Source organism: Platalea leucorodia (genome assembly GCF_965183815.1).
Source record: "Platalea leucorodia genome assembly, chromosome: 4".
NCBI lineage: Eukaryota > Metazoa > Chordata > Aves > Pelecaniformes > Threskiornithidae > Platalea > Platalea leucorodia.
In genome coordinates, this window is record NC_138826.1 from 64028181 (window position 1) to 64055200 (window position 27020).

Consider the following 27020-nt stretch of genomic DNA (forward strand, 5'->3'; position numbering starts at 1 on the left):
TGTCTTGGGTGGGGGGTGCGTTTCTTTTTGCCCACAGATGAGCAGTGTTAACATAAAACTGACACCAGCAGAGATGACAGGTGGTAGCAGAAAACCCCAAGGGAAGCGAACCACCTGATCTTCTGACTTCAGGAACAAATGAGCACAGCACAGTATTTTGCAAGACCAGCCTCTTACAACCTTCTGAAAGGCATGAGTTCAATATTCCTTTTCTTCATCGTGTCACAATAAGAATATGTATTTATCCACACATGGACACATTTCAAAAAAAAAAAAAAGAAAATTATAAGTTTAGCAAGACCCTCTAGAACTTTCTTAATGCTTTACCAGATTTGACCAGGCAGACCTACAAAGCACCAATGAGTCTCAAACCAGCCCTGACCTTACCAATGCAGGAAATAGATGGTATCATTACACCTTCTCCTTCCCAGAGCTTAAAAGCATCCTCCCAAAGCAACAGCCACATAAGGCAGGAGTGAAACAGGGACTGAAAGCCCTGGGAACACCAGAGGTCTTACACATTTCTCAAGCTGACACAGTCTGGACAGTAGCTGCTCACTACCACCTTTCAAGGTTTTCAGTCAGAATCAGGATCCCTCAACCCCTGCCATCTTCAAGGAGCTGTTAACTGCTTCCACTGAGACAGAGGAGCTCAGGACATTCATCAGTCCCCATGATTATGTAGTAATAAGAGCAAGTTGCAGTGGCATCCTTCCTTGTGAAATCCTACCTCTTCCATTTCATCAGTGAAAACTCTTTTCCATCTCCAAGATGAGAAGGAGAAAAGCTTTAAGGCCAGCCAATACATCTCAAGGCAATTCCATCCCTGTCAGATCTTGTTGCTTCAGCAAATGTTACAAGTTGGTGACCACTGGCTACAATTATCACTAAGGGCTAAGCTCCTTCCCTGTGCCTTAAAGGGTGCAGCATTTCTCTTTCTAGATCTTCAAAGGAGAGTGATGCCATGCTCACCCAGGAGCTGCAGGCAGCAGGACACATTCTACAATAAAAGCCAGCAATGAATTCTGCTGGAAGCAGGAAACTCAGCAGCAGCACAAACTGCATGAGAATACGTTCACGTACAGAGCATTCTACTGAATTAAAAAATAGGGCATTGATTTTGTTATTCATTTTTGTATTTAACTCAATATTAGTCTCTGCATATGAATGCCTCTTCCCCCCGCACCACTTTTTCATGCCTCAGCAGAATTTCTAGTCAGCAGCAGAAACAGATGTAGGTCCCAAGAACAAATTGATCAGTCTGCTACAAAGACAAACTGTATGTGAGAAGAAGGCTCTGAGCAGGTTGTCAGTCAAAGCCTCTGTTCTCATTTATCAGTGAGTACCTCACTTAGTCTGCACATGAGGAGAATGGAGAAGAAAGCCAGCAACACTTACGCAAGGCATGCCACTCATCCTGGCGGATTGTCTTGGTGATGTTGTAGGTGAGGTTCTTGGGAATGGTCGCTGAGGAGTAGTGGTACTTGATGTACGTGCACCGCTCAATTGCTCCTGGGAAGGGCAAAATGCAGAAAAGAAAGTGCTGTTAAGTGAATGCAACATGTCCTCCCAGCTATAGACCAGATCGGCTTGACAACCAAAAGAAAAGGCTAGGAGCAAAGCAAACCCTACCATCAGTCCACTGTGACAACCAATGCTATCTTTGGCCCATGACAGGCACGAGCTACCTGTAGGGTAAGCTCACATCCAAGCTTATGATACACCAAAGGCCCTGCAGTAGCTACCAGAGTGTCTGCTTTCACCATCAGGTATATATGTGGCAAATCACCCTTTCTTTCATTTCTTTTCTCCGAACCATGAGCTAGCAGCAGGCATACCAGCATTTACTGCATAGAAACTGTAAATTACAGCATAATCAGCTAAGATGTGAATGTGTCTCAATGCCCATATTCCAGGAGATACACAAAGCAAACGTCTTTGATCTTTCCTTCAGTAACAAAAAACAGCACAGGAAAAATAATATATATAGTGAACAATTTTCCTGAACCCTTCCACCCCACAGCCAAGAAGCAAGACAAGCAGAAGGATATGTAACAGGCTATGGTATGTCTCTTGAAGGTACCCAGACACTTTCATAGCAGGCTCAGAAACAGAATTTATTGGCACCCCTGAATAATAAGCCTCAGATGGCAACACAAATAGCTGAAATGGGCAATTTTTTTCCCCCCTGTAGTCAGGATTTCATCTACATTCCATGGAAAAAAGCACCACGTGCTGCTTCTCTTTGTCTTCTGGTCACAATATTACATTCTCCTTTTACAGCCACTTTTCTTCTTCCACAATAATCACACCTCCAGGCCCTGATCTCCTGGCATCTCTCTGCATAGTTAGTGTCCTTAGAGGAATGGGTCTGGCATAGCCTGCTGCTTTCCATGAATTATAGCCTAGCCAAATTTTGCATCTGATCAGAAACCTGTGATAGTGCGACCACTCTTGCATTGATGAAAAACAGTAAGGTCTCCTACACCCATTTTACCAGCATCCTCAACTAACACTGCCTTTATTAGACCTCCTCACTAAGCAGTCAGATTCAAAACTCATGCAAGTCATTTTGCCATTAATAATATGGCATTTTGGAACAGGCCTTTAAGAACTAAATAGGCATCCTTAATGTGGTTGGCCACACTGTTAGCTACTAGCTACCACCGGTCAGAGAAGCAGCTATGCTGGAAATGCTTTTATGTATTAAAAATACATTAAGACAGGCACTCAATAGAATAAATTAAATGAAGCAATGAATTATATAAATAAGAAAGTGTGCTATACACCAAGAGGCAGGTAGAGAACATTTACTGTCAGCCTGAACTGAAAAGGCAGAGCCATTAGCCTTGTATCGACAGCTCCAAGGGGTTAAATATGCTTTTATGCCACTAGAAAATACAGGTTTCTACCTCAGGTTGTTAAATATTATTTGGCATGAACTTAGATCATACACCATGAATTCACAGCATGAATAAGAAAACCCATGAAACAAAATTATTAATTACATCGCAGTCTACTAGCATCTTCCAAAGTTAGCGCAATACAAACATTTGAGGTCCTCATTGTTTGCTCCTCTTAAGCATTCTTCACATTCTGCCTTTGACAGCAATTAGATTAGACAAAGCCAAATATTATAGGGGAAAAAGGCAAAATATTTACATATGTATCCGCCTGCCCTGACAGCGTGATGGGCTTCTGTGTGAGTCTGCACCATCTGGGCACCAAATGTACGCCCAGAATTAAAGTTTCAAACCAAGCACAGTATTTAAAAAAAGACAGCTAGTGTGCAAAGAGCTTTAAAAAAAGCCCCAAATCACAACCTTGCCTTCTTATAGGTTTTCATATCCCCTTTTGTTCAGCTGCTTTCATGGATCAGAAGCATTGGCAAGAAAATGGAAAAATGCTTATTTGTCAGAAAATAATCTTTAAGTTATCAGATACCTGCCTAGAGAAGAGATTTATATAGAATAGCAGACAAGGACACAGAGCCAAGATTCAAAATAAAAGCGTACAGAAGGAAGGAAAAAATCCTGTTCCATTTGCTATAATTTCTTAAAGTAATCAGCAGAAAGCACCTCCTCTTACACCAAAGAGGCTAATTTCTAGCAAGGTCCAAACTTTTTATTCTTACTGCAAATACTGTTAGTAGTAATGCAGTGAGCTGTTCACTATCTTCTATCACCAAAGCCTAAAGCAGAAAGATTATGGTCCAAATTCAGATCATCACTTCACCATATATATAATTTTGGGCTCATGCTTATATCCCCATGGCTTTAATGAGACTTAAGTACATGTTTAAAGACTGTCTAGAACCTACACTACAACTGCAGTGACAATGGTTCAACAGAAGCTGAAGTTCAGGCAGATTTGAATGGTAAATTCCATTATGATCTCCTTTCCAGCCACACAACATATTTCAACACTGTTTCCACCTCTAAATCACATGCTATTAGCCAATAAACATCATGACTCCAACCAAGAGTTTGTAGGGACCAGAAGGTAAAGTGCTCTTCAGTGTACACGGTGAGATAAGTTCTTCTTATTTCCCTACTTGTCTGAAATGAGGGCTGGCCACTGCATGCACCTAAGAGGGCTAAGCAGAGTACAGAGAATTCACTTGTATCTGGCAATTGTCCCCGCTACTTGCCTTGCATGGGGAAACAGACCCCCAGGTCAGACAAGGATGCTGCTCCTGGATTTTCACCCTTCTCTGAAGCATTAAGTATAGGTTCACTGCTAGAATGGGTAAGCCTAATTAATTTTTTGTTATAGGGCTCAAAAGACTTCAGTCTAATCCAAGTTACTGGGCTCAATAAAGGGATAAATGGGTGAAACATAATGGTCTATGATATACCAGAGGTCAGCCCACATGAGCTAATGGGCCCCTTTGGCTTTAGGCTATTAAATTCTTCTGTGAACACTGTTTAATACACTCGAGAGTGTAGTTCAGAGTGTTTCAGAGCCATCTTCTACTAGCTTCCAGCACTTCAGTTACTTCAGACTCTAGAACAGCAGCAACCACTGGAGAGAACATGCAGCCATCTTCATCCGCATGGCCACTGCTGACAGGAGAAGCAGGCAGGATCTTACTGGGAACCTCAAGCTTTTCATAGCCAGAACTGACAAGGTTTGTGATTGCTTGGCATTTAAACATGAGCCATTTATCTAAACCTGCTCTCACAGGTGTAGAAGAGTGACCCTGCTGAGTTAATGCAACTGCATCAGCACATATCTAGCTAGAGGTGAAAATTAGCTTTTGAAACTTAGAAAAAGGCTTTCATTTGCCTGGACCTGCCAATAAAAATTAGGAAAAGGATGAGTCTATAGTAGTGACAATTTCATACTTCAAGTTGTTTCCCTGCTTATCCCACACAGAAGAGAACTAGGTTCAAGCCCCCCAAACATCCAGTTCCTGGAGGTCTCTGGGAGAGCAGAGGCAGCGACTGCAGCAAGGATCAGAACTACTGCTCTCCTGGAAAGTCCTCTCAGAAAAACCCTAAGAAATCCTTACCTCCAGATGAATGAATAGCTATGCCCACTCCAGTCTTTGGTGTGGGAGGGGAAGCAAGAGTAAGGAAGAAAAAAAAAAACCCACTTTCCCTTCCATACCCTCAACAGGGCAACTGCAATTTATGGAGCATCTCCAGCCTTCAGCACTAACTTAGAAAGACCAAATGCAACTGAAGCTGACTCTGCACTTTGCTCAAGTAACTGGGAACAGTATTTATAAAGCAAACCAGTGAGCGGGTTTTTTCACCTATGCAGCTGCCATAGAAAGTGTTATAGCTGGCCACAAGAAACACAAAGCAACCACAAAGCTGCTCCAGTGACAGATGCAGTATATTCTATGTTCCTCTGATCAAAGGGAAATGTTTGCTGAAAATCCTAAAGAAAAGTGGCTGACATCTTCAAATAGAGTGCTAGAAAAGCGATCAGCAGGAAGATGCAACTAGAACCACGCAGAGCAAAACTGCGTTACCATCCTCACATAAGCACAGATGCTCAGAAGGGATTCTGCAGCTGTAACTCTGTGGTTGGCAACCCCCTGTTCCAGCAAAGTTCAGATGCCAAGTAAAATTGAGATAAGGAAACTAGAGATAACTTCATCCAGAGCAGCTAAGCATTCCCAGCATCAAACATGCCACTCTTCTTACTGATCCACTTACTTGCTCAGTTCCCCTCCCATATCCGTTGAGCATTGCTCCACACTACCACCTTATTATTATATTTCTTCTTCTCTCCATTACAAGGAAAAATCTTTAAACTGTGCTACAGCAGGAATATCACCTGAAAACATTGTGTGATTCTTTAGTATTCACTTTTCAAAACTATCCCAATATCCTGATGTTAGTTCAGCTGCTATGAAACTCAGCTCCCACTGCACTATGAGGGCTGTAAACACTAACCCAGTAGAGACCCTAAACTGGTAATGCAGGGGGGGTGACTGAAACATTCTCCCACTCTAAGCTGAACAGGGTTGAGATCAATTAAAAGGAAGGTCATACTGCTGGTATCTGTCTGTATTTGGTGGGTAAACAGACAATTTTTTTCAGAACTTTTGGACCAGTGTCTTCATCATAGAATGGGTTGGGTTGGAAGGGACCTTGAAGAACATCTGGTTCCAACCCCCCTGCCATGGGCAGGGACACCTTCCACTAGACCAAGTTGCTCAAAGCCCCATCCAACCTGGCCTTGAACACTTCCAGGCATGGGGCATCCACAGCTTCTCTGGGCAACCTGTTCCAGTGCCTCACCACCCTCACAGTAAAGAATTTCTTCCTTATAGCTAATATAAATCTACCCTCTTTCAGTTTGTAGCCATTACCCCTTGTCCTATCTCTACCACTCCCTTGTAAAAAGTCCCTCTCCAGCTTTCTTGCAGGCCCCCTTCTGGTACTGGAAGGCCGCAATAAGGTCTCCCCGGAGCCTTCTCTTCTCCAGGATGAGCAACCCCAACTCTCTCAGCCCGTCCTCACAGGAGAGGTGCTCCAGCCCTCGGATCATCTTCATGGCCTTTCTCTGGACTTGCTCCAATAGGTCCATGTCCTTATGTTGGGGGCCCCAGAGCTGGATGCAGTACTCCAGGTGGGGCCTCATGAGAGCTGAGCAGAGCAGGAGAATCACCTCCCTCGACCTGCTGGTCATGCTTCTTTTGATGCAGCCCAGGATACAGTTGGCTTTCCAGGCTGCAAGTGCACCTTGCCGGGCCATGTTGAGTTTCTCATCAACCAACACCCCCAAGTCCCTCTCCTCAGAGCTGTTCTCTATCCATTCTCCGCCCAGCCTGTATTTGTGCTTGGGATTGCCCCAACCCATGTGCAGGACCTTGCACTTGGCCTTGTTGAACTTCATGAAGTTTGCACAGGCCCGCCTCTCCAGCCTGTCAAGGTCCCTCTGGATGGCATCCCTTCCCTCCAGCGTGTCAGCCACACCACACAGCTTGGTGCCATCGGCAGACTTGCTGAGGGTGCACTCAGTCCCACTGTCCATGTCACTAACAAAGATGTTAAACAGGGCCAGTCCCAGTGCCGACCCCTGAGGAGTATAATAATATTTCCACACTTTCAAACTGCTCAAGAAACAGTCTCTACCCATGGTTAATTTAAGAAATAGAATGAAAATTCAAAATGCCACCAGGGTATTGGTCACATCAGTCCTAAAATTTGGATCTCGGAAGTTCCCAGAGGCATTTCCCCTGTGAGGTCAGGTTGACTTTTGCAAAGGTGGTTGTCAAATTTCAGGAATTTACACTGTCACTGTGATCATATAGTTTAGTCTTCTACATAGTACAGACCAACTCATCTGACAGCTGGCAACAGAAAGTAGTCCTTCAGATGGTCTTTCATGAAACTGGTAATGTGAGAACGGTTAGGTAAGTGTCAGTAATGTCACTTCAGATCCAGCCCAAGATGGCACACCGAAGAGTTACATACACGGGTTACCTGACTATACTACCCTCCTGCAAATGAGGGCTACAAGACTTCACATTCCTCCCCCCCCACCAACTTCCAGGGCTGCAGAGTGTAGAACCATCCATAAGGTTCAGGCACAGATTAGCCCAATGCCTATGAACAAGTTACCTTTGGTAGCTGGAGGGCTCACAGCTACACACAAGAATTTCTCCCACTCTAAGACTCTTTACAGCAATCCTTGGGTAAGAGCAATCAGGAACCTCAGACAGATGCAGGGAGCCAGCAGCTCACTTGCTCTGGATGAACTATGGCATGGCCATTCCAGACTTTGCAACAAGCCAGCACTGACATGACAGTCACCTTTTTCTGTAACATGCAGAGATCTGAAACCAGGTGGTACCCATTCTTCTTTTGTAGTATGTATGTTGATTTCTAAGAAGGATCCAGCTGTACAGCTAGTATTTGTGTCATTACATTTCCTGTCAAGGCTTTTGATATGATGAGCTTCCCTGAGAAGATTGACATGGATGTTCTGAGCCTTTGCTACCTCCAGGCAGCTTTTCCGTCTTTTGTGTTATAGATACCTCTGGATGAACTGTTTGTAGCAAGCAATTGATTCGACAAAATTCACTCTTTGTGCTAGCTCTAATTTTTAGAAATCTGTTTGAGAATTACTACACAAACATTTCCTAGTAAAAGAAAGCTTAGCCTCTGGCTTGCAAACTGCACTCACTACATATATTTGCTATTCGTTTGAGAAACTGCCTTCTGTATGAGAGAGTACCTTAATCCCATGGTTTGGTTGCTATTCCCTCATTGGGTGACTATATCCATACCAAGACAACAGAAGATGTAGACTGGTCATTTACCCTCTAATTGTTTCACATTATCTTCAGAAAATCTGTAGAGCAGGGAAAGTTTAGTTTTTTCTTAGCATAACATTTCAGTAAGGTTTCCAGGGGCTATACTTAGGGCTAGGATCAGGTTACACAAAGCAATTGCATGTGGCATATATATCTGTTAATGTTCACTCTGAAAGAGTCTTGTCTCCCTTGGAAAAGTTCATCGTTAAATTGTGATAGCATTTTATGCAGCCTCCAAACCAGCCCTGGCCATTCAAGCTGGTGCAACTTAAGCATTACTGCCCTCAGCTGTATGTGCTGCCCTCAGTCTCTTAAATCATTTAATATGAATCATCAGAACTCATCTGGAGGTACCTTAATATAGGCAAGGTGGTTGTTGCAGTTTCAGCATGCATTAACTGGTCAAACTAAACCCTGGAGGACAGTAGGAGGAGAAATTGGGCTCTACCTTGACCAGCTGCTATGACAGAATTGCAATCACATATGCTGACTAGTTAATGAACTCATGATGAGTAACTATCTTCTTAATGAAGGCAGAGACTTCATTAGAAAGTATTGCAACACACTTAACAGGATTATTTCATTACCTCTGGAGTAATACTAACCATGAAATTACTGGTTACATATTTGTGCCCATCTATAAATATATTAATGCCAAAAATGTAGGAACATTATTCTTCTGCATTAATTGTAGAATCATTTATGTTAGAAGGATCCTCTAGATGTCAACTGGCCCAGTCATCTGCTCAAAGGAGGTACAACTTCAAAAAGTTGAAATAAAATTCAAAGATAGTTCACATTGCTCAGGGCCTTGTCCAGTCAAGTTTTAAATACCTCCAAGAATGGAGGCACACAACATCTTTGAGCACCTGTTCCAACATCTGACCACCTTCATTATGAATTTTTTTCCCCCTAATACCTAATCAGAATTTCCCTTGGTGCCACATGAATATCTTGAATACTAGAATACCTAAGGGTAAAGGCCTAAAAATCTAGGAAGAATATGCAAATAACATCCTCTTAATCAACATGTCTGATGAATATTCATTAACTTATATGCATAAATAGAAGCCAATGTTCTAATTAATGGAGCTCAAGATAGATTTTCAGCTGTAGCATGGGCCAAATTTTTAGAACAGGAGATCATGTTTGTTCCTGGCTGGCTCTGGCATCATCCTGAACAGATGTTGTCACAGGGGAGTGGTTAAGCCACTTGGTCTGCCAGTAGGACTTGTTGCTACTCATCCTAGATAAAGTCAAACAACATCTGGTACTGGTTGTTACTTGCTGTGGGCTGTAAACAAATTGAGCTGATGCCTCCCTTCAGTTGATGGGTTGGGGTTTGTGTCTTTTGGGTTTAAGACTAAGTTGCTAGCCCCTAGCTGCTACCTCTACAAGTGGGTAGAGGTGCACTATCAGCTTCTACTCATCATTTACGGGTTCATATAAAAGTCAGAGAGAGGGATGTGATACAGTCCCCTTCCCCATTCACAGACAGGCCAAAGGGTCACATACTGGGAAAGACAATGAATGTGTCTATTGTAACACTTAGCATGTAGCAGAAGTGCACTTTCGAAAATGACCTCCTGATCATCTCTAGTTACCATGCTTTGGTGCATAACATGATGTGCTGTAAGACCATGCCAACTAGATTCTTCACAAATAAAGCTAAATTGGAAGATGAGCTAATGGGAATTCAACTAACGGTACAAGAGCAGAGCCAGTCTGAAGTAACATCCTCTCCTCGAAAACACACACAAAGTGAACATTAGGTCATAAGCACCAGTTGTTTGTTACAAATCCACCTCTGTTGTACCACACTATTTACAAATGTAGATCTAACCTATGCTGTATGCATCTCTGCAGTTAGAGTCATCCTAGTAAGGACTGCCAAAGGACGTTCAGCTCTGAGTGACCATAGCTCTAGAAAAGCCACCTTAACTACATAGATGTTTGATCTCCAAGACTGGAGAAGCATATGGAGTAGCCACCACGGCATGAACAGTACCACAGCAAGAAGCACAGGTCTGCAGTCAAGTTTTGTAGAGCTGCAATTCCTTCCCTCCTAATGCAGTGTAAGAAGTGCTGTGGTCATCACTGATATGCTCACGCCAGCCACGCTCACAAACACAGGCAGGCAAATAGTTTGTGTTTTGGATTCAAAGGCCAACTTGAAAAACTGGGCGGATGACACTGACAAACAAGGAAAAAATAAACCACCCAGAATTTTAGATCAACTGAAAAGTTTCATACATCCACAAAACTGAACTCATCTGTAACTTAGATACCTTTAAAGAAGAATTTTTAAAATGTATTTCAATTGAAAGTCTTAAAAGTGTATTTTGAAAATTTTAAAACATTGAAGTTTTTCTTAATTTGTCTGTAGTGGTTTTTTTTCCAGCTGAAGCCATCAGCCCTATTATATCAAGTTTCACAAGTGGTTCTGCTCCCTTGCAAGCTCTTTGCTTTAGAGCCAATTTTCTACATCAAAATAAATAACAATTTGCTAACTGTACTTACTATAAATGTACTTACAAGCACACTAGGCAACTGTATCTTCCCTATTGGGTAAAATACAGAAAGGCTGCCAGTGGCAAAATGATATTTCAATAGCCAGAACTCTACAACATCACCTAAATGTGCTTGTTACACATAGATGTTTTCACTGACCACCAGAAAATGTAATGAACACGGAACTTCAGTGAAACAGACTCAGAAGATAACAGCATCCTTTGTTTTACCTGAAGGAAAAGCTTGCTTGTATTCACCAAGTTGGCAGCCATCAAAAGGATGAGACATAAGATAAATAATACTTCGACCCCAAAATGGCACATGCCCAGCAAATACATTAACAGAATGTACTGCTTAAAGATTTTCATTAGGAAATTGAGCAAAGGTTTTTTCAGAGTGACAAGCAGAACCTTCCTGCTCTTTTTTCCTCCCATTTTTCTTTTACAGTTCATCTCACTTGATTTCCAAATAAAAGGTTCTCTCAGAGCCTCTAGCTTAGTAAAACTTGTTAGACAATGCTCAGCTGGTAAAGAAGTCTTGTAAAAACCCAGTGAAAACATAGCAGGGGGGATAGTTGAAAGGATCCAACATACTGTACTATACTGTACTATCCATACAGAAATGGGTAATAGATGACAGTATGCCATTCCCATTCTTCCCAGGTCACCTGGGATGAAAACCTGCCAGCTCACTTTCAGTACTGATCCATTAGATCTCTTGAGATATAGGGGGAAAAAATATCAGATACAAAGTGCACATGAAATGGAAGCAATCTATGAAGCTTATGGATCTCCAGATGCACACAACAGCTTTGTCATGCGTGGGCTGTATGGTGACCAGATTCCACACAGGGAGTTCCAAATATTTCAGTATGAAACACCTACATTTCAATTTCAACTTCTGTTTCCACACCAAAATATCTAAATTTCTTTTTCAACCACTGTGTGAGTAAAGATAAAGGTGCAAACATGTGTGCACACACTGAGCAGACAGCAACATTTTCAGAGTAGAGGAAAAAAAGTGCCTGAACAGCTTTTGCCAGGCCTGTTCCCCACATGCTCTATCGATATCCCAGCAAATAGCAGCTTGCTTAAAGCAACCAGCTGGCAAAAGATAAATATTCCACCCATGATAAGAAAAGAATCCAAGTATGAGACCAAAAGCTGAATTTGCATTGGAAAGTGATGAGCTCACACTTTCTCTCCAGGGACCAAGGAAAGGGGGCTGGCAAGGAAGCTGGAGCAAGAGGATGGTTACAAAACACTTTTTTACTTCAGCTATTAATAACAACCTCCAAGCCACAGGGCACTTGAGAGGAGGAAGGCATCTCCTTGCTTCTATTAATCTTTTTGTCCACCTATTTGCATTGGGCTGGCCACAGGGGAGAGGGAAGGAGAGCACGAATGAAAAGTTAAGGAGGTTAAAAGGGCTGAAAAATATTTGCTCCTACTTGTTTGGAGGCAGAAATTAAATGATCAATAAAAAGTCACTGAGACAGCAATTATCAGTAAAAACTCACTGATGACCCAATAGCTCATGGAACAAAACATCTCAGCACTGCTGCCAAGCCCAAGAAAAAGCACAGCAAAGGCTATACCATGGACAGGTTTCTTTTATATGAATGTACATCTTCTGATTCTCATAGAAGATACTCCCATGAAGCTTAATATTTATTGAACCAGCATTGAAACCTATTTCAAAAGAGATGTCTGGGAAGCAGGATCCCAGATTGCCAAGAAGAAAATAAGGATGAGTCCACTGATATCACTAATTCTGCCGAGGATCTGCGATCAAATGCAGTTAAGTCTACAGATACCTATCTCTGTACCTTGGAAAGCTATTTTATATGCTGCTTTACAACATAAATGTGCCTTTTTATACACATTTGCTCCTCTCTACTTCTTAAAGTGAGAGGAACATAAGCCCTTCTCTCTGCCTCCATACTGTTAGTTTACAGTTAGCTCCACAAATTGCTGAGCTGAAGAAAGCACTTAGCTTTCTTGTAGCACTTCAACCTCATGTTTAAATAGCAGAAATCACAATGTGACAGAGAATCATTCAGATGCTTTGCATCCCACATTAGGGAACTTAAACCGAGATCTAACACAGACTAGTCTCCCAGAAGGTCCCACTTACAGGCTCAGCCTCATCCAGCACCTACAGCAGTCTCTTAAGAACATCACTTAAATGAAAGGATTTATGTGGGCTATGCAACATATCTATATGACACTATTTTCATATAGGTTCTGTCCCTCAGCTGAGCTGGCGGGGGGGGGCATGGAGTTTCACAACTTTCTCTTGAACATGAATTGTGGTGAGGAAAAAGGAGAGAGAAGGATAAAGTTCTTGGCAGGGGTCATATATCAGGGATTCACAGGAATCAAAATAAGGAGACCAATTTTTAGAAGAATAACTATATTTTTTCCTCTATCTTAAAGACTGGCACATAGTCAAAAAGCATTTTGCTTACATGCTGAAGTTAAGATGTGGCTTCCTAACTCAGATGGTTACATCTAAGAGATGAATTGGCTTGCCTTAGATTTTGGAAAGTACACCACCATTAGCATGAATCCTGTTTTGCACATTTTAAAAGTTAACTATGAGAAACCACAGGATTCGAAAGGACTGCAGTTCCAAAAAAGCTACCACAGGCTATCAAAGAAATAAGTGAGGAAGGAATCCATCATCAGCTTTTCAGCAAGGCTGTTGTTTTCCCCATGAGAAGACTACAGCATGGACAGACCAGAAAGGGTGCACCCTGCTATGCCCATAAAATGTTCTCACAATCTACTGTGTGCTGAGCTTGTAACTGCCTTTGCTGATAAGACAATCTCCATCCATCAAGGACTCTATTGAGACTTTAAAACTATGCAAACAGAAGACTTTGGACATATTCTCTCTTTGGTGGAAAGATTCCTTTCTTAATAAGTACATCCTTATCTTGAGTTCCCTAAGATTCACTAGCCTTTTTTTTATGCTGTCCCCATTCTAGTTATTTCAAATAACTGTTAGGGTAGTGTGGTTGGAAGAAAGGCATTTTCAAGATATCCCTTCATACACAAAAAAAAGTATCTCCCGGATAAAGGTACCCTGCAGTTAATAAATGTACGCACATTGTGAAGATAACAGACAAGATCATCCCTAAGTGAGCAGAGTTTCCCCTGCAAGTTCATAATGTCTCTTGCCCCATAAACTCTACCAACTGAGTATCTTCTCCGGTCATGCAGCCTAATGGACAAAAACTACTAAAACTACCTTGAAATAAACCTTGGGACTGTTTACTGGCAAGTAGAGACCACTAAATTATAAAGTTAGTATGTATAGTGGCTCTCCAAAGTAAGGAGTAGTTTCATGTTTGACCATGCTCTTTCCCTGTAAAGACATTCCCTGGATTGTCCTTGTTCAAATTATTCATTAACTGGTGAGTCACCATCACTAAATTACACGGATGCTCCATCTTTCTTTGTGAAGGAGTATGCATTCAGAGGGACAAAAGATTTCACAGCTGACTGCCCTTCCCTTGCAAGGCAGTTTGCTGCATTATTGTAACTGGACTTGCTATAGCACATGAGGGCTTGCATGAAATAAAGGCCTTAAGAAATTAAATGTTGTGTAGGTATTTAAAAAGTAGTCCTCAAATAGTCAAACTGAAAAACACAACCAGAGGGAGAAGAAGAAGATAAAGATGGTGGGAAGAAGATCTGACAACTGTACTGTGAAATCTGAGATGAGCTAAAGCACAATTTGGTCATTCTAAAGCCTATGAACCACAGATATTGTTAATCTCTCTGCAGCTGTCTGAAATCATAAGAAGTTTCTGCCTTACAGAAGGAAATGATTCTTGAAGTATTTGAAATAGGAAAGGTTGGTGGATGCGATCAAAAAATATTTTTCTAATTGACTGGATTGTGCCCTTATTTATCCAGTGATGAGTTTTACAATACCATCATATGCCCTTGTGTCCAGAAGGCTTAGACATTGAGTGCCTCTTCACAAATGCTACAATAATTCATTTTTGGTGCTAGCATCAAGTCCTGGCTGCATTCAAACGTACTTAAGTCAACAACTTAGGGCTAGAATCTCAACATCACTGCAGACACTCTGCACCAAATGAGCAACACATGTTTCAGTCACTGAAAATACTGGAAAGATAAATGCCCTTGTATTGGGGTAGAGGGAACCAGAAACTGAGAAGGGACCAACCTATCTCCAGCCCCAACCTTCCCTTTGCTTGTTCCCAATACAAAACTGGGAGGACCAGGGTATGCCAATAGCTGCCAGCTACAGAAAAGTTTGTAGTGACAAGACCTGCTCCCAGCATGGTCTTCAATAGTAACTAAGTTGCTCTAGCCAAATCCCAAAGGCATCTAGTCTCCAAGCATGTTACCTAAGATTCATTGCATTTCTTTTAAGACATGTAAGGTGTGCCATTTAACACAGAAATAAAAAATGGCAGAAGGGAGCCCAGCTTATCTAACAGGGCAGCAAAACAGGGTAGAGAAAACCCAAGTAGCTCTAATGGCATCTCCTACTTCTTTACACGCCAAAGAAAGTTACAGGTTGTTGTAAAACTATGTGACCCTAGCTTAGACCCAGAGCTAGTGTATATTTAAATGTAGAAAGACTATTGTGGGATGAGAATTTCTCATCCAGTAAGCACATGTCTACTGCTGGGTCAGTGCAGGCTGGGGAGCAGACTGGGCTTTTGCCGCTGTTTTTTTTTGTTTGTTTTTTTGTTTTTTTTTTTCTTCTTCTTCTTCAGGAGGAGGGAGATGTTGCTTTGCTTTAGGAGGGTGTTGTGGCGTAACGTTCCCTCGCCTGTAATATCCTCCTGTCATTTGATAAAAGTAATCTACCACTTCTTCCATCTTGTCTGAAATGTCATATCAAATTAGAGGGTCACAATATGAAAATCTCCCACTCACTACAATGTAAGATGTTCTGGCCAGGGCAAGCTGGACTAAATATTTCTGCTGCCTGTCAAGGATTCATAGCTTGAAAGCGATGCTTCAAAATGCACATAGAGCCATTAGTTAATATAAATCTATTGACAGCAGCAACAAGCATTATGTAAAAGGTAAGCATCGCGCCTCTGAAAACATTTGTCCCTATCCATCTTGTCCCACCACCCCTGTGCCTGAAAGGCCAGCAGAACGCCACTGGGGCTTATACCTCTGTTATTCATCCCTTTACAGTTCAAGAACCTGCTTTAGGATCCTCATTCTGACAGGGAAGGAGTCAACCATATCCCAAAAGACCCATCACCATACATGGGACCAGAGAAGAAAGCACTGCCTAGCACCACTTGCAAGGTACAGAATAGCCCTTTAACTCCACATTGGAATTTCACCAGTTTTGACCATTGCTTCCCATTTGGAGGGAAGGGGTTATAGAAACATGCATTTACTCAGACACTGTCAGCTCAGGATTTATTTTCCTTTATTCTTTACTCCAAGTCTAAGCTGTAATAAATGCCTGTGTCTCAGTAGCATCTGATAACACCCAATGGGATAGAGGTGCTCTTGAGGCAGAATGCTGTACAAATACAGTGAACAGAATCTGTGCCCTGGAAGACCTTTGCTGTTCCTCTGTTTTGTACCTTCCCTCCCCACCTAGTTGCTCATTTTGTTTAATATGTAAAGATAAGTCTTGAACTGCAATGTTTGATTTTAGAAATTATTAACTCTATGATTCAGCAACCTATGTGCTTCTGGACTCCTATTTTTATCCATAAAATTAATTCTAAATCCAAGTGTTATTATAGACCATTGCATTCTATTAATGTTATACTTTCTATTGTAATTACTACTCTTACAATACCTTGCACAGTATATTTCTTCATAATATCTCAAAGCATTTAATAAAGACAGTATTGCTGCCCAGCATTAAGTTACATACTACCCCCCCAAAAAAGTCAGGCTTTCTGTTTCCTACCTTTGTATGCTAAATTGTGGAAACTAATTTGCAGACAGTACAATCAATCCCCTTTGCAATAGGTCTAAATGCAGACCTTAATCCATCATTCTATTAACTATAAATTATTTAAAAGAGAGCAGATCTCTATTCCTTCTCCTCCAAAAATCCCAATTAAGGCAATAAAAACATGGACAGTAAGTAATCACTGCTTGTCACAAGCTAGGGACTAATATCTTATTACAATATGGAATTCTTCCTACACTAAATTACAACATGGCTTACGAGAAGGACTGGGCAGATGCTAACCTAACCCCTAATTTTCTTTCCTTGTATTTTGTCAGGGGCTGTGTTCCGTCTCTCAAACTCTAAAAGCATGAGGCTTCAGTTCACTGACTGCAGGATCAGGTGAAGAAGATCCAGTATGATTCTTAACATGCCTCCACTGGGCCATCAGCCACTCTGGTGAAGGGTACAAAGAGAACATGTCAACTTAATGGAAAACACATTCTTTGGGAAACATCCAAACCTTTAAGAAAATACGCCATTAGCTTTATTCTTATCCCCTAGGATTCTGCAATATCAGGTTTAATTACAACAATTGTGACAAAAATCATAGTAAAGAGGTATAGCTGCAAGCTGATCTTGCCCAGAGATTCCACCCACCAGGGTAAGAGCCAAATGTAGCACTAGGAAGAGTCTGCGGTACAAGCTCAGTGAGCAAGCTACATTCAAATCACTTTCAGAAAAAAATATTTCTAAGCACAGCCTAACTCAAAGGGAACAAGAGATTCAGGTGGCAGGTACATGGCTGAGATTCAGGGAAGCACTCCCAGGACAAGGAGACTTAGGAAGGAGAAGCAAAAAGCTAGCCCCATACTGCAGTAGAAATGCAGTGAGGGTAGACAAGTGCCAGACTCACTGACAGAACAGTCAATGCCCCAAATTCTCATACAATAGACTTGTTTTTCATTGCTGGAATCAGCTAAAGAAAAACACTAACATGGCCCCCTCCAGCAACTGATAAATATGACCATGCCTAGAGAAAAGAGCACCCAAGCTTACATGGTTAACAGGATGGGTTACAGCACTTACACTTGTAGCTACATAACTGTGCAACAGGCAAGAAAAAGGGGCTAGCAGCACAGAGCTCTGAAACAAAAGGGGAGAAGAATAAAAGACAAAATAGCCCAATTTCTGAAATTAATAACATCATCCTACGTCTTTGTATAACTCACTTGTTAATGTGGTGGATTTTACACTTTAAGGATTAAACAGCCTTTCTAAAGATATCCACAGTAGTGGAAGAGACAGGGATAACCATTCTCACTACAGGGACACGGTTTTGGTAAAATATACCAATCCTGGGATACCAGAAAGTGAACAGTTTGAACTTGCATAAATGTGACTTCATCCACACAAAAGAGAAGTCTGTGCTAGGAGCACGCAGATGGGTGAGACTGGATGTCAGCACTTCATAATGGATTACATTAAAAGAAAAGATACCCCAGCAATATAGAATCCCAGAAGTTTAATAACTATCTTTCCAAAGTGAGTGAGCAAGTGGAACAGAAGTGGAGAATCCCGCTGCAGGCAGAAAACAGAAATTTATAGGTAGTATTTCCCATCTTCCAGCAAACATCTTTCCTACAGGAAAATAACCAAGTTACCTTAAGGGGTGAGAAATAACAGTATTCATCCATTCCTCTACAGCCTTTTCAGCTATGGAAGAAAGATTTGGCTATGAAATTGCATGACAATAAGTTATTTTAAAGAAAAATATGCAGCACTCCATGTCATATAGACTATAATATTCAAGAACACTTAGGTTGGCATCAAGAGGAGGGAGCAAGAGAAAATACCTTTGTTCTCTATTTACATTTCCTACAAACTTGGTGATATTTACTGTATTTCAGCAGTGCTGTGGCAACGCCTAGGAACCTCAGTTTTGGACCAGGTCCCCATGAGGCAATCATGAAATTAAAACTGTCCCAGACCCAATTCCTTTACCATTTTGTAAAAATTTCAAGTGCTTCTGAATGTTTCCAATATCACACCTAATAAGGTGATTTCATACTGGGATAGGGAGATGGACTTAGAAATAGTGAAAGAAAATAGCTGTATATATCACTGATATTCAAGGTCCAAGAAAAGACATAACCAGGTGGAACAGTCTCATTATGCTCAACCATGTATCTCACCTACCCACACGGCCTCATTATGCTCAGCTATACGTCTCACCTACCCACAAGAGTTCTTCCTTGAGGACAAGCCTGTAATTTTATTATTCATATTATACCAGGGCAGAAAACAGTTTGAAATAGTCCTGGTTCTCTAGAAGACTCAGCACCCTGTATCCCAAGAGGAAGTAAGAATATGTAGACTCATGAGGTCCCATGGGGAAGTAGTATATGGTCATGTAACCTGCTGATTGCCTCTGCAGCCTTCTTTGAGTCCCAACATGCTCATCTGATTTAATCTTAAATCAGACGTCGGATGCCTTTGATTAGGATAAATTAAGTACGAGCTTTTGATCATTCCGGAGCCCTGATTCCATGCCGTGACGTCCAAAATCAGTAAGGGGGTTTACTGCAAATGCTTCCACATGACCCACGGCAGCAGCACAACACCTGAAGCACTGCAGCACTAGACAGCTCCGCAACTTCTCACCACTGACGCTGCAGACCCAGAGATGCTGCCCCGGGCATCAAGCTGAGCATGATTTCCTCTCAACTATGACTCCTAATACCATAAAGTGAATTTGAGTAATGCCATATGGCCTTTCCGCACGATAGCTGAAGGATGCCAGTCTCACTTCTAATAGGAGAAGGGCAGACTCCTGTCGCCACAGTTACTCTTAATAGGAGATTTTTAGGAGGAATTTTTTTTTTTTTTTTGAAGCTGTGCTAGTATAGTCTGTTACTCATCTCTATCTGGAGAATGTTGGTGCCTGCTGGATCCTCAGACTACTATTAGAAAGAACAGGGATAATCACTAGAGTGCCTTGTCAAAAACAGGTACCCTCATACTTGCAGGAATGTTGAGATTCCTGCAAGACAGCTGTGCTGCATCAGGGATGCAGTCAGATAGTCCTAGGCAGGGAGATGAGATAGTCACACATGACCTGTTCTGCTCTGCCACATCACATAAAAGACAGCATGATGGAAGGTTTTAAGAGTATCTTTCATTAGGGTTCAGGCTATGCTGCTCCCATCAGTCAGAAGGAAAGCAACAGGACATGTCTGAGTACCGTCCTGCCAGAGATGCCATAGTGTGTCTTGGCAGGCAGACCCCATCTCCTGTGTCATAAATTACCTGATCAGAGGAAGTGCAGCTTGTTGCAAGGTTGCAAGATTAAAAACAAATATCCCCTTCATTGGTTTAATCTTTTGCTCCTTAGCCCTGCAGTTCACCTCTCTGAACTACAAACAACAATCACAAGCCATGAGTATTTAAGAGAGGGCAATAGCTTCTCCCCATTCCAGAAAAGGGAGTTTAGTGTGAACTGCACTATTTAGCATGAACCCACACCAGATTATTATTAAATGAATTAGCAATAAAACTTTATTTCATGTATAAAAGCCTTTTAAAAGAGAAATAAGCCAGGCTCCAAGTCACTATTAAAATTAACTTCCATCAACGCTCTGCCAGTGCTGCTGAACTAGTGTTCTTTGCCGAAGCTGAGTGGATTGTTTGATGATTGAGTGATATCAGTCAACACAAACTATTGTGCTAGTTGCTTCATCTGAAGATCAAAGGGGTTTGTTTTAAGGAGAGCAGAAAAATGCAGCACCGCAAAGGGTTCCCCCCTCCACATCTCCCTCTGTTTCCAATACATCGTCTCTGGCATGACTAGCGTTCTTTCCCAAGCAGAACTCTCTGTATTTAAGTAACCACCAACCATAAAGGCAAAACAAAAATCCCATCCTGTGAGAATTAAAGCTCTGAATAGGACAGCTCACAGACCACAGGCAACTGAAGTGTTACATTACAAAGCTATCGCACAACTAACCATGGCTGAGTGATGTTCAGGTGAGTGGATGCAGCCTGTACTGGTGTCTTTCCCTGTGGCTCCCTGGCAAGAAGTCAAATCTCTTTTCAATGTGGCTGCCTGTTTCTTTCCCACATTTGTAAGCAGTGCTATGGGTCTTTTTCAGCCCTCTTCCTTGTCAAATATCAATTTGAGATAGAATAATGTTTATATTTTCCTCATAAGCCACCCAATTTTTTGATCCATGCCAGTGAGCTGCAGCTGGAGGCAGTTAAGCAGTGAGCTAATTGTAGCAATGGTGAAGGAGCATCAAGAAGGGGAAAATTACATATGAGAGAATCCTGACTGCCCCAGAAACTCACACAAATTCTCTCAGGTCACACAAAACACTCCCATCAGCACTCTAAACAGAAGCAAGTGTCTGTGTAAACAGTTCAGAAACTATTCTAGCATTTGTGATTTGTGCCCAGACATCACTCGGTATTTTGCCTTTGACTCACACCAGGTGAGGACAGGTACACAGCTCCATCTCAAGGCTTGGCATCATCAGAGTTTCTCTGCACTGGCTGCAAGTCCCACTGTAGTAAGCAAATTCAAATAAGTAGTCTACCTTGATTTCAAAGTAGTCAAAGTCACTACAACACGATCCAAATGTGGGATGTAAGCAAATGCATCTACTACAGCCACAGGAAACAAGTTCATGAGATTTGTTAATATTAGCATCTTAATTAGCACAAGAGTTATGCCTGAAAGGACTGGATCACTTAATGCCTAAAGCGCATCCATTGCTTCTCTTTGCTCTTTAAGGGCAAAGAAGGATCTGCTCCAGCAGCTGCAGCAAAACATGACTTCACTTGGCTACAACATGCTTTCCATGCTAAATCCAAAAATACCCTGTAGAGGCAAATAATTAACAACAGGTACAGAAAGGAGTTAAGGGACAGACAAAGGGTACATTCTCTGCTGTGTTTTGAGATGAGGTGGAAAGTCAACAAGGCAGAAAGTTCATTGTGATGGCAAGCGCTGTAAAGAAGACTCACATCAATGGGGTAAGACTATCAACTATGAAAAGACAGAAGGGTAAGAATGAGGCCAAACCTAAAAAAAAAAAATAGGTGCAGTCCTACGTTTTGGTGGGAGCCAAGTAGAAAGGGCAAAAATTCTACTTCTTCACATGTAGCTTAAGACATCTATGGCTGGGATTATACAGAGCAGCTGCTTGCAATAGCAGAGGACTACACTGATTCAGGAACCCTCCTTAGTCCTACACAGAGATGTCAGGAGAAGACAGTAGGAATGATCTGGATTTCTTGGAAGTGAAGAGGTAAAAAGCCACATGACTAAACATTTTAATTCTCCTCTGAATATTCTGCCACACTATGACCACACTACATTATTTGAAGAACTCTCTACTCAGCTAACATTTTTAAGAAGGATCAACCACCTCTAGCCTCCATTCCACTATACCCACCCTTCCCCATCCATAAGACCAGCTCAGTACAGTCATTCAAAGCCTTCTGTACAGCACCAGAGCTATGCTGCCTTGTACAAAAGAGCAGCAGGGAATACTAATTAGTATTTTCTACTGAAGGGTAAAAAATTATTCTGAAATTACTTTGCCTGGTAATGAACTGCATCTTCTTTCACTCTATTGTAGACCTGGAACAGTGATTCCTGCTTCATGTATTTGCCTTAGTTTAAATTTTTTGTTGTTGTTTTGTTTGTTTTACAGATTTATTTCTACCATGGTGAAAGCTAGACAAAATAGTACAAAAGCAGGGGAGAAGGGAATGCCAATATTAAGGGAAATTGAGTTTTCTCTTACCTTGCTAAAATAAGTTAGTCACGATGGGTAGGAACAATCTCAGTGGAAACAGAAAACCTGCACACTTTTATTTTGGGAGGAACTGAATTCATTTGTGTGATTAGAAAGTACTATGGTAAAAAAAATCCATATATTTCACTACTTAAATGTTCTCTGTCCCTTATATTTAACATGGGTACTTCTAATAAGGTAACACTGGAGTGAGGACAGTCTTTCGGAGTGGAAACAGTTGTGTTTAAAGTTACTTTTTATGTTTGATAGGTGGATAGTGCAGGTGAAATCTGGGCAACACTGAGGACCTGCCTCAGACTATGTCCTCTCTATGCCCAACTCAGCCCATTTAACAGTCGAGATCTAAGTTCTGTGCTTTATTTCCCTAACAAGCAACAAGTATTTAGCAGGATGGGAGCTGCTCAGGTTTATACTCTTAACCTCTGAATGACTCTGTAACATCCCATAAGGCAGGATTCATGCAGCTTGATCATTAAAGCCAACCTCTTCTCTTTCTTGTTTTTTTGATACTCATTTCACTCATGTAGACCTTTCAATATTTCCATTGCCTCATTCACCAGGTGACTTGGTTCATTGGCTCTGAACTCAGAGTGAAGCAGAGGCCACTTCCATCTTTCAAAGCAGATGTGGCTCACACACATGCCAACACCAGAAGTTTTTACATGGGCCAGGTTCTGAAGACATTCCCTTGCCAGGCTGGGTAGCCATTCACCAGCCATCTCAGTTAAAAAAACATGAAGAGCAGTTATAAACTTACATGCTCTGTGTGGTGCACATGCAACTCACATTCCTGAAAAGATGCCCAGCAATTAGAGAAACAATTAAATACATTGTGTCCTGCTATGCAGTGAAGTGCATTTCAATAACACTGCTGTGTACTTATTATGTTTCCCCTGGAAGATCTCCAGAATGATAAGCATTCATTAATCACCATGAGGTACCTGCAAGGCACTAAACTACTTGAAGGCTACATCAAACAGGTGATCAGAGACAGAGCTAGAGGCCACTTCATATTAGGACAACTTCATGCTGCTGTGCTCACACACCACCAACTTCCTGTGAGCAATTCCAGCCCCAGAAGAGTTACTTTTCTTGTAAGAAAACATACTTTGGGCATCAGCACCCCTGCATTTGTCAATCATCCCAAAAGCCTCAGCCAAGGGAAGAGGGGGGAGATCCAGGCATCCATGAACTGATAATCCTCAACTAACCCAGCAGCTGAGCCAGACCACAGGCTGTCAGCACAAGCGACCTTCAGCCACCTCTAATGAGTTCTCATGGGCTGGGATGGAGAAAAGCAGGGTGGAGGGGCAGGAAGGACACCACCAGACCCCATGTTGTCCCCACAGGCCACGGGATCACAGAATTACAGTTTAGCTAGCTGAGTCACCCACATCTCAGCCAAAGAGGACAGAGACCCTTGCCATAGTAGCAGGTGGCTCCCACTACCCACACCTTACACACAAGCTTCTCAGTGAACAGCCTGTAGCATAAGACTTCACTGGAATTAACAAAATCCCCTAGAACATAGACTCAAGGGGTAGTCAGTATTTAAATAAGGTTTTCACATTGTTATTGCAGTAAAGGCAAGATTTCTCCTGAAAAATCATACTAGTGGAAACGCCAGTACACTGTGTTAGAGGCAAACTGCCCAGTACTAACATAGCTTATTTTTGTTCCAGAACTGGAACAAGCTATTCTATTGGTAAAGTTGGAGTTTAACTAAGAAAATTCACACACCAACATTTTTGCTTATTTCTCAGCAAAACTGCTAACACATCACCAGGATGTTTGAAACCCTGTACCAAGGTAGAAAAAAAAAAAAAGACTTTAAACAAAGTTTATGGAGAATTTACACTGCAGAGTACTACTGCCTCTGATGCTCAATCAGGAGAACATAGAAGTTTTGGTACTTTCATTTGTATACATGAGTATGTGTGCATATACATGTTTTAATTAAGCCTTATTAACGTACTTACTCCATTTTCTTGCTATAATTATACAGTTATACAGAAAAACATTCAGAAGTGTAGATGACTCAGTTCGACAAAAAGATAAGAACTGCCAGATTTAGTCAACAGTACAAGCCCGGCTACCCAGCTTAAGTCAGTAATCTGAAGCAGACTGAATAATTTAAATACAACTTTGACAAGTTTGGTCCTTTTTTCTTTGCTAATTGTCTGCTAACAGGCTGTAAAAAAACCTGAGATTTATTCATTATTCAAAATGATTCATAAATGTCTTCACTAACTCTTGGCCTACAAATATCTTAAGCTATGACTGTCACAATTAAGTAAACAATTTGCAATTCATGGTGTAACTTATGTAATGAATTTCTTCACCTTATGTAACTAGCTTGAGCAGTTTAAACAGCTGACAAACACAGCATACATTTTTAATTGCACACTCACAGTTAACAGTTGGGTGGTTACAGGAATCACCCTCCCAGGAAACAAACAATGCCACGTGATTTAGGTTGCAAATCTTTCATTTGAAAACATGCTGTGAAACTCACTTTCTTTGCCCACACCCAATGAAGTATGCAAGCCTTCAAGCTACAAATGAGTTTTCCACATATCGTTATGTTGTTGTAGTAATATTAAGAGACTTCCTATTAAGCACGATTTTCTCGAATTTGTAAAATGACACTTTTCTTTATTCCATCTTCCCTGTAGTACTCCAAGATGTGGAAAATGCACACTTACCAAGAAGCTCTTGCCTTTTTCCTAGCACCACAAAGCATGCATAACAAACTGCATCAAGTGTTGGGGTTACACCAACACGCTCTCTCTTCCTGACACTGGACTTCACTTCAGGAGTGTAAAATAAATACATGAAACTACATTAGAGAAGATAATTTGTTTGAGAAACTGCTTAAAGCCAAGAGCTTCAGGCAACCAGGGTTTACCATTTATCTCAGAATCCAATTCCACAGCTTATCACCACTGTCTTGTCTTGAACTAAAATTTTACATTTCAGTTCATTATTAATTACTTCTTCTATGTGTTTCTCTAAACTTTCCTCTTACTAGGGCCATGGAGAGCCTGATGATCTCCTGTCTTTCCCTCCATTTTTTTGTGTCAAGGTACAAGCCAGATTTTGATACGATTCATCTGGCTCTTAAAAGTAACCCTTTTAATTGTGTGTAAAGTCAGGAGAAGGAAGGTGATTTTAATGGCGCTACTACTCAACATGAATAGAAGCTCTGATATCTGGCCCTACCGATTTAGGTTTGAAAAAAATTAACTCCTAAGCCAATCATCCCAGTGCCCCAGTTTTTACTGTTCTTTGATTTCCTCCCAGTATTATTCTGATAGCAGAGTGAAATACTCCTGGGCAGTCAGACAATACCTATCAACAGTTCTGGGGTACTCTGATGCTTTACCCTCTTCTACACTTACAATACATTTTAAAATCCTACCAGTTTAATATCTATTCTCACACAGCTTGCAACTGTTTGTATTTTCACTAAAAGGAACTATTCCCAGACAGGACTCTGCCCACCAGCAATAAGAGCTTTACAGAGCCCAGGCTTGAAACAGCAAGGGCCATCAGCAGGACTCTGGCTTTACATCTGTGAAGCACCTCTTGCCGACAAGTGTAGGGCAGTGGTGAATCAGATCCCTGGATCACTGCCTTCAAGAAAAAACACCCTTTTTTACTAAATTATGTAAGTCACCAATGTTTTTTTATTTCTGCTACTTTCCATGACTATATACTTTTTATGGAAACATTATTGAAAATTTCAATTTAACAATTAGAAAGGTAGGATTTCATTATAACAACTTTAAAGATTAGATGAAGATGTCACTGAAATTTAATGGAGGAAGGACAAAAGAAAATAAGTCTATTGTGAACTACTAAAAAAGCCCTACCTAAAAAGCTTGGGCCTATCTTTTCACAACTGTCTTCTCATTTTTCAGACAGCTCTCACCTCTGGCACTCCATCTGTCCTGAAGACTTTCCTTTGCCAGTGGTAACACGTTCTGATGATTTGCCCTGAATGTATAAGCAGCCATGTGTACTCCCCCCCGCCCCAACACACATGCTTGTCTTTTGTTCCTTCCTGCCCATGTTCCACTGTGCTATTTTAGTCACTTCTTCTGTCTAGACAAATTTTACAGCTATTTGTATTACTGTGTTTTCCTAATAAAAATACCCCTGTGCAATCTGCCATCACACGGCCTATATGCCATTTAAGATAAAATTTAAACACCCAAAATAAAGCTGAAGATGTGCAGGAGCCTCATATCTTTTGGACATACAAGATTCACACAAATATGAAATCCAAAAGCAGGTTATTCCAATTCTTCAGCATAGGCTTTATTAGATTCTTTTCTGAAGAAAAGCTCCCATAGTATAGATGATGGTCCCACCAATCTCAACTTTAACATTATATCCCAAGCAAAATGATCTTTTTTGATAAACCTGCAGTACTTACAAAGAGTAGCATCAAATTCTGTATTATGCTCCAACTGCAAAGCAGCAGC

The 27020-nt window shown here is 41.3% G+C and overlaps 1 protein-coding gene across 1 annotated transcript in view; it reads right to left on the reverse strand.

Moving 5' to 3' along the window:
* Nucleotides 1-27020, reverse strand: part of TMEM178B (transmembrane protein 178B) — a gene marked incomplete at both ends in the record, with an annotated part of 222246 nt that overhangs the window by 159524 nt on the left and 35702 nt on the right. The window contains one exon of the mRNA XM_082308919.1: nt 1399-1512. Within this exon, the coding sequence (XP_082165045.1) occupies nt 1399-1512 (114 nt within the window). The remainder of the gene's footprint in view (nt 1-1398; nt 1513-27020) is intronic.